Source organism: Sinohyriopsis cumingii, chromosome 3 (assembly GCF_028554795.1).
Source record: "Sinohyriopsis cumingii isolate HCF-2022 chromosome 3, ASM2855479v2, whole genome shotgun sequence".
Classification (NCBI taxonomy): Eukaryota; Metazoa; Mollusca; class Bivalvia; order Unionida; family Unionidae; genus Sinohyriopsis; species Sinohyriopsis cumingii.
The window spans coordinates 112424872-112438093 of record NC_142963.1 but is presented as its reverse complement, the minus strand read 5'-3'; the positions used below and the strand labels follow the sequence as shown (position 1 = coordinate 112438093).

Below are 13222 nucleotides of genomic sequence, written 5' to 3'. Positions count from 1 at the left end.
TAACACAAACATATTGTAATCAATTTTGATGCAATGGGTTTTTTTCTGTAACTTTTTAAAACAAAAACTAAGGCTCTAAAATCAATTTAATAACGTTTAAATGCCTGAAGACCTGTTTCTCTATTTTGGTTGGTCAGTCAGTTTTAACTCCATAAATCCCAATCTCTCTGTGTGTTTTAGCTCACTCTATGTACATGTGGTCTTAAAACTGATTAGATACATCAGTCAACTGACAGGCAGAGAGAAATTTGAACATGAAAAAAATCCAAACCATCAAAATATAAATAACTTCAATGGTTTGAATTAACTCCCGTTTGTTTATCATTTCACTTGGACTAATCTACAATCTGCTCAACATATCCACTGGAGATCAATCAGTCTATAAATGGCCACACTTGAACTGTTTCCAGATGCAGGCCAGGCAATATTGGTACTTTCTTCATTTAAACCCACTCTCACACTCAAATCTCAAGCATGTCATTTATTTACTTAATAAATATGAATGAAAACGGAACTGAACAGAAAGATGAAAAATTAACAATTTCTACAAAGAAGAACTGCAGAACTACATTTTCTAGTTAACAAACCTGGCAGAGATGTGAAGAGTTATCTCCCTCCATCAATACACAGCCTCTTGAGTGACCACCTGTCACTGACTACCATATTCATCATGCATGGATCTGACATTATTACATAAATGCACAATCATGAGTGATCACTTTCTTAATGTGACCAACGACCATCATTTTTAGGACAATTATGCATTTGAACATTACTATGAATGACCAAAATGCAAAATCAGATATAAACACCACTAACCTGTATTTGATCCTTCATAACCACAACTGCTAAGGAAATTCTGCAGGGAATAGTTTTAAACAAAACAAATAGTTATCTGGCTACTGGCTTTTCTAAAATCTACAAGTAGTGCCAAAGACTGTAAATCGGACTATAAATACATCACTAACCACTATTATTGTGCCTAAGACATAATATCTCCAGACCTGTCAAAAACTAACACGCATTTTAAAGCATCTGAGGCACTCCTGTAAAGTTAGTCTGGTTCTCTGACAGACTCCATGGACTCTAATATGAAACCCAAATCAGAATCAAACACAGACAAGTCAGTATAATATCAATAATACAAAGTTGCTGAAGACTAGCAAAACAGGATAGATAACACAAACATATTTTAATCTATTTGATGCTTTGGTTTTCATTGACTCTAATATGAAACCCAGATCTGAATCAAACAGACAAGCCTGTAGATGAATATTACTGCAACATTAGTATAATTTATGCTATTATTCCTTAAGATGGTATTTTAGGGTGATTTCAATAAAACTTACAATCATATCATAAGGATTGGCAGGTCTGTATCTCCATTACAGTCCTTCCAGCATCACTTTGTGAAAAAAGTATGGCTACTTTTTTGGGGGGGGTTTAAGTAGTGAAATTGTAGGGGAATACAGGGATATATTACAAAGAAAGCAGTATGAAATTTACGCCAATTACTGAAAAAATAAACCTTTACTTGACTTACCTTAATAAACTTGAACAACAGTATGTTCTTACATATTTGCTGACTTGTTTGCCCTGGTTGCCTCTATCTTCCTACAAACCCAGCTCCATATCACAGAGACCTTATCTGAATAAGCTTTGCTCCAGCAATTCATGCAGTGTATAATCAATTTTCAATATAAATTTAGAAAAGTAGGGACAGCAGGTAAAATAGGAAAAAGTATGAAAAATATGGCTGCTGGAAAGCCTGCTGTTATGATAAACCATTCTTTCCTTTAAGGCTGTAGTCATCTACGTACACAGTCAATTCAAAGATTCATTTTGCTTTTATCTATTATTGTTAAAATACAATGCCTATATTGTCATAAAGATTTCCTCACCCTGCTTTCATTGGGGCATGATGGGTACTGCCTTAAATCATTTCTCTGTGGAGCCACAATACATACTGACTGGGGTAAATGGGGTCTTGGTCTATTTCTCTTAATAAGTGTGTGCATATGCTATTTGGATTTTTAACATAGCTTTAACTAATTTCCAGTCATATCACTATGATGTTTGCAGTGGGGCAGTTTATAGTGATATCTAACCCTTGGCATCGGGCTGCAGACATGTAGCATCATGTCCCACCCAGACACATTATCCTGACACTAAGCTGACCAGTCCTAACACTAACCTCTTAATGCTGAGTGCCAAATTATACAGTTGCTATTATCATTTTTATAAGTCTTTGGTGTGACTCGGCTGGTGTTAAACCCCACAACCTCCTCCATCTGAGGCGCGCACACTAACCACTGCTCCTCTTAGTAAATTATTTGCTACTTCCAGGTGTGTTATTGTAAGGTTATTGTAAAGGTAGGATTCTTTCTTATTTTAGCAATGTTACTATTATTAAAACCTGCACATGGTGACATGCTACGGTCAGAGATCTTGTCATCTGTTTACGATGTGCAGTGTTACGTCCCTTTGTTTATTTACTTGGTCCACTTATTTATTTATAAGTCGGATGACTTTGGTTTCAGATTTTAACAGTAAATACATTACTTGAGTAAGTGTTATCATAGCCAATGAGAAATGAATGTACAGGATAAGTTAGTGTTACCTTACAGTTAACACTGCAATGCATATAAGTTTGCAATGCATATGCCACAACACAAGAGACTACATGTGAACTTCAATAAAGATTTAAATGTTTAATTTTAATGTATTTTTAGTGCTATATTAGAAAATATATTTAAATGAATGTTATATTTTGAAAAAGAACTGTGAATAAGGAACAAAACATATGTAAAATAATGATGGGTATTTTTCTTCTTAAGCCCAGTTGAATTTGAACCTTGAAAACTGGCCCACCTGCATAGACCTGTTATGAGAGACAACCTATCTTTATTTACCAATTTTTGTTGGCTGAAAGGGCAGTCTCTTAAGACATGCTTTACTGCACATGTGTTAATATGTCATATATGTAGCATTAATGCTGTATCTATTACATATCACTCAAATACATTATTCTTTATAAAGAAACTATGCAAGCTTAATTTTCCTTTAGTGAAAAATGTATACATCTCATAGTATATCAAACAGAAGCCACACACACACACACACACACACTGTAAAGAGCAGTGACTAACCTGACTGCAGCTTCTGTGTTGCCTTTGTAAACACCTGGTGAAACATGGTTTCTGAATCCAGGGCCATTCCTCCTGCAAGGAAAGGTACATTTTTGAATGATTTAGATGAAAATATTCAGTTACTTCAGTTTTATTATTAAATATGCCACAAGATTTTAAAATGCTTTATTTCAAAGTAGAATTTCTCTGAAGAATAAACTTGAAAATGATGGAAGTAAATTTTGACCAGCCATCTGCAATACATTGGCCCTATGCTCCTGATTAATTGTAACCCAATGAAAGCCTAATGACATTGAGGCAATTAACCTTCCAAAGCAGTACTTGAGCACCAATGATGGTTTTCTGGCTAAATGTATATTATGACCATCTAAGATTAAGTTCTTTCAATCTTTTTATCCATTCAGACACATATAGTTGCCAAACTTTGAAACCACCTTTCCTTTGTCCATATTTGTTGTGAATGAAAGAATCCTGGGGTCTAAAATAATGCATTTATTATGTCTGTTGAAATATATTTGTGATTGTGATGAATATGTAGTGTCTGTGTAATATGTACAAGGCAATATTACCATCTGTGTCTGCCGTTTGTTTGTGTAGCCATCTCCTTGCCATGGCATCCCAAGTTTGAGGCTTGTCGGGGTAGAGACTCTGTAGGCTGTAACACAGAATGTAAATTTTTCTTCCTTTTACTGAACTTAATTGACAACAAATATTCTCTGAAATCCATTCTTATCATGTCTTTTCACACTGCTTACATATTTCACCCCTATATGTACACATATCTGTGTCCCTCCAAGTGTCCTTTTCAGAAAGGTTTAATCGAGTGATTTAGTGTCTTCCATCAACCATCTTTAATTAACTCAATCAAATAAACACCTGTGTCAGTTATGAATCCAAGATCGAAATTGCCACTGACATATATATATTGTTACGAGTCTATGCTCTTAGAATAATTAACAGAAAAGAGTGAAGACAACAAGCTTTGTAAAATTTAACAAATAACTTATTTCCCTACAATACAAAAAGTGAAAAATGAGAAGACAAAAACTTATGGTATTGCAAATTAAATCTAAAACTTATCAGAGAATTAAAACCAAGTCCTTGTAATAAAAAGTCCTGAATGAAACTAAGTTCAATTCGAGATGAGATTCAAATTTGAAGGTGATGACATGTCTGTTATAGCCTATGAAGATCTGATGTGTCAGCAGTCTCTTGTTGAATCACAGAAATATTATTCCAGGTCTGAATTCTGTATAAATTCCCATGAATGTCTTTATCCAAGAATTTTGTCAGACCACTTTTGTATTTCCAGAGAAAATAATCACTTGAACTGAATAATTTGAAGAAAATAAAATTCAGACCAAACTGGTCACAACATAATACAACTTGAAGTGCTAGATGTTAATGCACAACAGGTCAAAATCCTTACAGTCATAAGATAATATAGTTCTCTGCTTGACCTCATGTCACATTAGCATTTTCTAAAAACGACCAGTATGTCTGTGAAGGAAAGTGGGCAAAGATTGGTATGTGGATTGTATATAAATGTCCAAATTCCATGAGCATGTTCCAAAATTTAATATAAACAAAGGACTCATATAAATTCATTGCAATTAGTGCAATACATGGACTAAAATATTATAGAAAATGTGGGACTACAGATGAAGTGAGAGAAAGAGAGATAGAGTAAAACATTGACCTCAATGCCATTCAGTCTTTATCTTTTAGATTTTCCACAGTACATTCACAACATCTAAGAATCACTGTATATAAGTTATGTACGGAACTTGCATTCTTCATTTCATAACTATAGTGATGGGTCAAAGATTATATATCATAAAATATCAAATTATTATGTGGTTTATATATAAAACACAAACATTAATGACACTTCTTTATACAATAAACCTGATATCAACATTTATTTGTCAACTCGTGGCATTCTACTGTAGTTAGAAAAATCTTTCTAGCAATATAACATTTACAACATCATGAATCCAGGACAAATGCAAATTTTCTTTTTATGCAAACACTAGAACATAAATGTGTTAAAGCCCCAATGCTGCCATTTATCATAAATTTCACCACCCTTCCAATCTAACTGAAGTCATGATGGATAGAAAAGATTTGTTAAAAAAGCAATGCAACCTAAACTGTTCTTTGAAATAATCAAGATGTTTGGTTTAAACAATGTTCAAATATTCAGTTTAGAATTAAGAGGTGCCACATCCTAATTCAGTTAACGAAGTTGCTAGTAATTCCATCAAATTTTAGGAGTGCTCCAAAAGTAGTGATGTGATCCATTTGACAAATTCCATTAGTGACTATTCTAATAACAAAAACTGTTACACATGGTACACAAATTGGTTCTAGAGGGTATGACAACAGGCAAGCCCGCTTTTTAAAAGCAGATCTGAGAAGAAACCGCATGCAATAGATAAAAATAAGATTCAGTGGTTATTGGTGATCAGCTGGTGTGCTCGAATACTTTAAAGGGGTAGTTTAGGCTGAAGACAATCCAACATAAGGTGGTGTTGGCTTCTTTTGCTTACAACAGTGAGTCATCAAATCTTGTGTTCCAGCTTTCAGCTGAAGCTGGTTGATCAATGGATGTCAACTATCAACATCAAACTAATTTTTTGTACAAATGTGACAAATGTCCGGGTTTCTCAGTTCAAGAAAAAAATTACATGGCTCATGTGATGAAACGTAAATATTACCTGGTTTTTTCAAGATTCAGTATTATTTCAATGATTTGGCACATACAACTTTTTGTCTGTAACAGTGTTATTGGGGCTTTAAGAGAACATTTTGTAACATTAATGTGATCAGCTAACCTATTCCACAAAGAATTTTTACTCTAAGGGCTGAAAGTTCCCATCTTTGTTTTATTTATCATAACATGATTAAAGCGATTAATTCTCTCTGTGTTTTGCACACAATGTTTGGGGAAAAATCTTTTTTGCACACATCAACATTATGGTTCTAGCCTCACACTTATCAGTTCCATGTGCACATATTCTAAAATGCCACATACTGATAACTGTTTGTAATATCAACCTATTTTCAATTGTTTGTATCAACATATTGGTAACTGCTTGTATCATCTATGTACTGATAATTGTATCATCAAGATCCTGATAATTGTTTGTATTATCAACATATTTATAATTGTATCAACATACTGATAACTGTATCATCAACATAGTGACAACTGTTTGTACATCAACATACCAACAACTGTTTGTACATCAACATACCGACAACTGTTTGTACCATCAACAAGCTGATAATTGTTTGTATCATCAACATACCGACAACTGTTTGTGCATCAACATACCAGCAACTGTTTGTACCATCAACAAGCTGATAATTGTTTGTATCATCAACATACTGATAATAGTTTGTACCATTAAACACACTAATAATTGTTTGTACCATCATCATTGACTAATAAATTGATAAAATAATATACCATATGACTAATTTGCCATTTTCATAATTTTATGGATGTAACTTTATTATGTCATAATATCATGTTAAGCAAAGTGACCAAGGATTTGTTTCTCTACACTATTATGCAGTTTCACCAAATAAAGAAAGTATCTTTTGTCACACAATAAACTGAATTTTACATTTACATTCATTTCAAATGAAATTTACTAAACTCATCAAATAATTTCAATATTGTGCTCTCCAAGACTAACAAAAAATTTAATCAACTTATTTCAAGACATAATTATAAAGACCTACCCCACCTCAACATTGTACTTTTGGTTTATGTATCCTGCCACTTCTGCATTAAAGTCATAATTATCTCAAGACTGACCACACCCCACCCCACCCCACAAATGAATTTTTGGTATTGGCATCATGATACTCCTGCTGTTTGGTTATACTTATGTCATGACCCACCCACACCCACCCCATTCCAACAATGAACTTCTGGTACATGTATCATGAAACCAATGATGTCAGAAAATAATTATATCAAAACCCATCACACTCCACACCAACACTAAACTTCTGACATATTCCAACTTTACATAAAGCAGTACATGAAAATGAATTTGTAGTACAAACAAAATACAGCTATAATGCAACTATTGAAGGGATTAATCCAATTCACACACCAACTGCATTTCATTAATATACTAATAAAAATTATTTCAAGCAATCACCTTCAACATTTTGATATTTAAGCTACTAAAAAGAAAAAATAACTGTTTTCTAAAATAGATCAATGAACTTACACTCTGTACATTTCTTCTTCCTGATCAGATGTGAAGTCAAACAGGTGGCAAATGGGAATGAAGGATAAAAGGAAGCTTATATCACCTGCAAAATAAGATCCCCAAAATAGTGTTGTTAAAATCTTGCCTGCAAAAACTGTGCATTAAAGGTGATAATTTATTTGACTAGCCTTTCGAGGTCTGTTCCAGATGCAATGCAGAATGTTGTATCACATTCATCTGAACTCTTTCAAGTCATCAGAGAAATAGTACCTTCCCTGGGTACCTGTTATGCTTAAACAGAGCAGCCCTAAGTTTTAAAGGACACTGATACAAGAAAACTGACCAGATATGTTCGGGACTATGGTTATATTACTAAACATTAATAAGAGTACCATGAAAGGGCTGACACTCCACTGGCCAAAACCAGTTTCCAGGAAATTAAAGCTAAAACCTTTTCTTCCTTTTAACAGCTGAGTGTTGAAAGTATCAGCCATAATGGATGTACAATTGACACCATTTTTGTTTTGTTGATATGGTTATCCATTCTGGAGGTGCAGATTCAACTAGACTTAAAAAAGAAGTTTTTAAGTGGAAACTAAATGCTGATATTACCATTCACGTAGGAGAAGTGACAATAAGACTTTCATGATGACAATTGTGTCAGCCATATTAGATGTACAACTGACACTATTTTTATTTAGGACAAACTAGGTATTATAACAAGTCCATATGTGAAAACCTATGTCGATATGGTCATCCAACTGGGAGGATTATAAATAATAAAAGTGAGCATATTGAGGGTCAGTATATATCATTTTCATTTAGGCCAACTAGACATAAAAAATACTCTATTATCGAAAACTCTATGCTGTTATGACCATCATTCCATGGAAAGTAGTGATAACAAGGTTTACATGATGGCTGCAGTGAATGTCCAAGCAGCACCATTTTCATTTAGAACCAATTAGACATCATGATAAGTCTTTTAGTGAAAACTCCATGCAGATGTGGCCATTCATTCTGGAGGAGTTGCAATAACAGGATTTTTGAGATAGCCACTGTAATGGTCATATTGGATGTCAAATCTGAATTTGGGTGAAAATATGACTTCTGTTCAGGAGGAGTAGCATAAGATTTTTAAGATGGCTACCATGGCAGCCATAATGGACATTAGACTGGAGCAATTCCATTGGAGAAAAACTGGACATAATAAGACATCTCTCATGAAAATCCAAATATGAACATCCATTCAGGAAGACAGAGATAACATGATTTTCGAGACGACTACAGTTGATGTCCCAGCAGCAAAATTTTCATTTAGAACCAATTACACCATGGGATGAATGTGCACGTAAAGTTTCATGACAATCCTCTGATTAGTTTAGGAAAAGTAGTGACAACAATTTTGTACTAAGACACAGATGGATAACAGACAACAGACCATCCCGTAAGTTCTTGACCAGTAGAGCTAATAAAAACTTTTAAATATTTGTATACTGAAATCATCAATCTAGGAAGGGAATACTGAAATGTGATGTATAATTTAGAATTACTTTAATTAACAAGATAAGAAAGGAAAAGAAGAAAATAATCTCCACCTTTTGAAACTAGCTACCACTCCAGTGGTTACAAGTAAAAGCGTTAGAATGACACACATTATCTCGATAAAAAAAGTCTCCAAAATGTCCATTTATTTCCACAATGGAAGCAGCATGTCTTTAAGGAAAGAATTGAGAGTAGTATTACTATTCTCAATTTTATTAGCTTGGTGTTACAATTCCAGTTTAAGTTACCATGACTAATCATAATGGGAGAGAAAAGCTGAGAAAATGATGACATAAAAATACTTCACAACCCACCAATACCACATTTCAACATTACATCTATGATAAATACAGTTCAATAAAAAAAACTGTCACACTAGTTGCCTCCATCTGCATATCAAAAGGGGCAATAACTTTTACAAAATCAGGGAAGTCACAAAAATCTATTAATAGCTGTGAAACTAAATGCGGGCACAAAATTGTGTCATATACAGCATTTAGCAGTAAGACTACCATAAATGGCTCATAATATGCCCACCCAATGTTTACAAGTCTACATGTAGATCACTGAAATTGCACAGAAGCCATTTTTATTCTTTCAGTGATCTTAAACTTTATCCTTTTACCCTGAAATCATCTTTGAGTGCCAGATATCCACAGTTTGGGCATAGTCTGTGATGTAGAATGTTTTTCTTCTTTCAGTAAGCGATCACGACCTTTGACCTTTTAACCCCCAAATCAACAGCCCTTCTGTTTACCAAGTACAAGCCATCCACAAAGTTTGGTTGGAGTATGCCATGTAGAACTAATGTTATTGCATGAAACCATATTGTAAAATTCTTTCAGTCAGGGACCATGATCTTTGGACTCAGAAATCAATAGCATTCTTCCCTATCCCAAGTGCTAGCTATCCACAAAATTTGGTAAATGTAAACGATACAGAATTCCAGTTATTGGGCAAAAACCATTTGTCTTTTCTCAACGTTACTTTGATGTTTGAACTTTCTGGACCAAAGCTGATTCTTCCTTATCCCAAGTACAAGCCATTCATAAAGTTTTGTAACTGTATTAGTAGTGTAAAAATTGTATCAGTGCTGAAAGCTGGCTCAGGTTGTTGGAATGTCAAAGTTTCTGCTGCGGTCATATGGCAATGCCAAGCGGGATGGAAGAAATTTCTGGCACTTGCAGCTTAATAAAATGCAAATGGTTTTCAGTATAATTATTTTCCAACAACTTGTTACATACAGACATAAAAATCTTTAGATTTTGATGAATAGTTAATGCTCCCTTAAATATCATAAGTAAAAAGACTATGCTATCTGTTGAATTATGGGAATGCAAGGAAATTATTTATTAAACAATCCAATAAAAAGAAAATTCCTACATTCTAATCAACTGCATATTTTGGCAAAATTCATTTTGTCAATTTCATTCAACAATATGACTAATTTCAAGTTATCAGCCTATACCAATAGTAGTATCCATACCTCCCCCATTGGCAGGGTCCTTGACACATCAAAATACAAGTCAGGATTACAGTATTACAGCTAACAATCAAATTGCTTCTCTAGCCATTCCAACCACCACTGATTCCTGACTTCTGCATCAAAATGTTCCCTACATCAATGGATTTACCAACTAGATCCTTCCTCACCATTACCAAAAAGGCAGAGTAAGAAACTTTGCACACATCCACTGCTGAATGTCTTCCAATGCACATCAGCATTGGTAAATCTCTGCTGACCAATCAGAAATCACATTACAAAAGTAGCACCAGGTTTTCAGACAGTTATACAGTACATTTTGAGGGTATCATCTAAAATGCATTCTAAATGGTGTGCTGGAGAGTCAGAACCACAACTGGAATATGATGTGGCATGGATTAAAAGGTAGAATGTGGCACAATGACAAAGACACAGAAGCTGAAAATTCCCATTAAGATTTTTCATGAAAAATTCTCACATGGCTGCATTTAAAAGACTCATTTTCACAACTGATTCTACTGCAAGCCCTTTCATTTGCTTTGGATTTAAAATGGTCTATACTAAAACTTTAAACAGTACTAAAATGAAACACTGCTATGTGTACGGTATTATTATACACATGAATATATAGCCCATTTGTGTTGTAGCCTGTTTAGTGCAACACTTATGTATTGCCATCATGTAATGTTGTGCCACACATAATTCCCACCAATATGAACATCTGAGAAAACTACCAGCACTGGAGCTGCAAATATGCAGTAAAATGTTTATCCAAATACCACAGGGGTCATGAAATATATTCAGATATTGGGAATATGGATGAACTAGTCTGGGTTATACCAAACCTGCATAATTGGGACATACATGTGGTTCAGATAAAACATTAACCATAAGTTCTACAGTATTTAGCCCTTTTCTAATATGTTGCTATGAGCTTTACCTTGAAAGTTGTCCACAGCTTTCTGGAAGACAACCCTTGCTACTTCTCCCTTCAGTAGCTCATCCTGATCATCCTCCTCACCAGGAAGGGCACTCCCCAGGATTTCCTTCCGCTTACGCAACTGAATAGAACATAAAATAATACAAAATTTGGTCAGAACAAACCTTATTACTTATATTTATTTCCATTTATATTACTAATTTACTGAAGCATATACTTTCCATGGCAAGTCAGTATGTTAATTTAATGCAGCATATACTTTCTATGGCCAATTAGTATGTTAATTTAATGCAGCATATACTTTCTATGGCCAATTAGTATGATAATTTAATGCAGCATATACTTTCCATGGCCAGTCAGTGTATTAATTTACTGAAGAATATACTTTCTATAGCCAATCAGTATTATAATTTAATGCAGCATATACTTTCCATGGCCAGTCAGTATGTTAATTTAATGCAGCATATACTTTCCATGGCCAGTCAGTATGTTAATTTAATGCAGCATATACTTTCCATGGCCAGTCAGTATGTTAATTTAATGCAGCATATACTTTCCATGGCCAGTCAGTATGTTAATTTAATGCAGCATATACTTTCCATGCCCAGTCAGTATGTTAATTTACTGAAGCATATACTTTCTATGGCATATTTATATTACACACATTATTGGATTTCATATTTACACAAATCAAAACTAAGATATTTAAAATCATCTCAATTTCCATAAAATGATTAACAATTTGTTTCCACAGCAGCAGGGTATGTGTTGTTTCCAGTGATAACTTTTTGTGGTTTGAGGGAGCTAAAGACTATTTAAACACCCAAAGGATGGATCATATGTATGCAGAAGAATGGTTCAGTTCACACATAGGTGATGCTGCTTTGGATTAAAGAGATATTTCTTACGCTGGAAAGGAGTGGTTTCTTTTGATGATAGATTCATTCCAGGTACATATTACTGATGCTGCAATGAAGGCTTTGAGAAAGTATAACATGGTGCCAGCATTATTCAAGGTGGATGCACCTCCAAGCCGCAGCCACCGGGTGCCAGAATTAATAAACCAGTAATGTCCGACATGAGGAAAAGCTGGTCAAACTTTATTTACAATGTAACTGAGGGTCTTGCCAAGAAGAATCGTAACATTTCTCACATTTTGAGTGCAGACAAGCAAACGTTGTGGATTATATTGTGAAAGCAGTCAAATCACTTCAGGACAATTCAAATCTGATCAGAACATTGTTTACAGAGTGCAGTATCAACAAAAACTGGAATGCATCTGAAGATAATGTCATATGAAATGTGGAATGTGTTAAAAATGGTAGTAACAGCAAAAATGATGAGTTTTTATGAGTTTGAGCCCAAGAAGGTTGATTGAGCGTAAAAATGTTGCTGAGAGTTTGAAGAATTTCAATTAAACTTAGTACCAGTGTGTATAATGTGGTATTTGGATCATGTTTATTGATCAGTGTCATGCCCATGAAAGGTGCCCATTTCACAATTAATCTTGTTTACCTATCACTTTTTACTGTACTATCTAGCTCAGTGGTTTCATCCATAAATTCCTCCCTCCATACACACACTCTATCTCTTTCATTTCATATTTTACATAAGCTCCTAAGACTTGGAGAAAATTGATGTCTGGTATCCCAACATATACAGGAAATACAGTATGTAATTGCAACACATTCAATGGTTGTCTAATTAATCAATTTTGCAACCTAAAAATGTACAAACAACATGGTGACAAAAATGAATTAATCTAATACATTTTCTACTAAATTTCTCAGACAAGTGAGTAGAATTCTTCTGCACGTTCTTATGCAGCCAAACAGTCTAGAATGATTTACATGGAAGACGGCTCGATATT

At 34.2% G+C, this 13222-nt stretch overlaps 1 protein-coding gene across 1 annotated transcript in view; it reads right to left on the bottom strand.

Annotated features, from left to right (window-relative positions):
- LOC149803595 (U3 small nucleolar RNA-associated protein 6 homolog) overlaps window positions 1-13222 on the bottom strand; it is a 254661-nt gene that overhangs the window by 217048 nt on the left and 24391 nt on the right. The window contains exons 10-13 of the mRNA XM_089953343.1: window positions 11353-11473; window positions 7403-7487; window positions 3719-3804; window positions 3150-3221 (exon numbers count right to left, since the gene is read on the bottom strand). Coding sequence (XP_089809469.1) covers window positions 3150-3221; window positions 3719-3804; window positions 7403-7487; window positions 11353-11473 — 364 coding nt within the window. The remainder of the gene's footprint in view (window positions 1-3149; window positions 3222-3718; window positions 3805-7402; window positions 7488-11352; window positions 11474-13222) is intronic.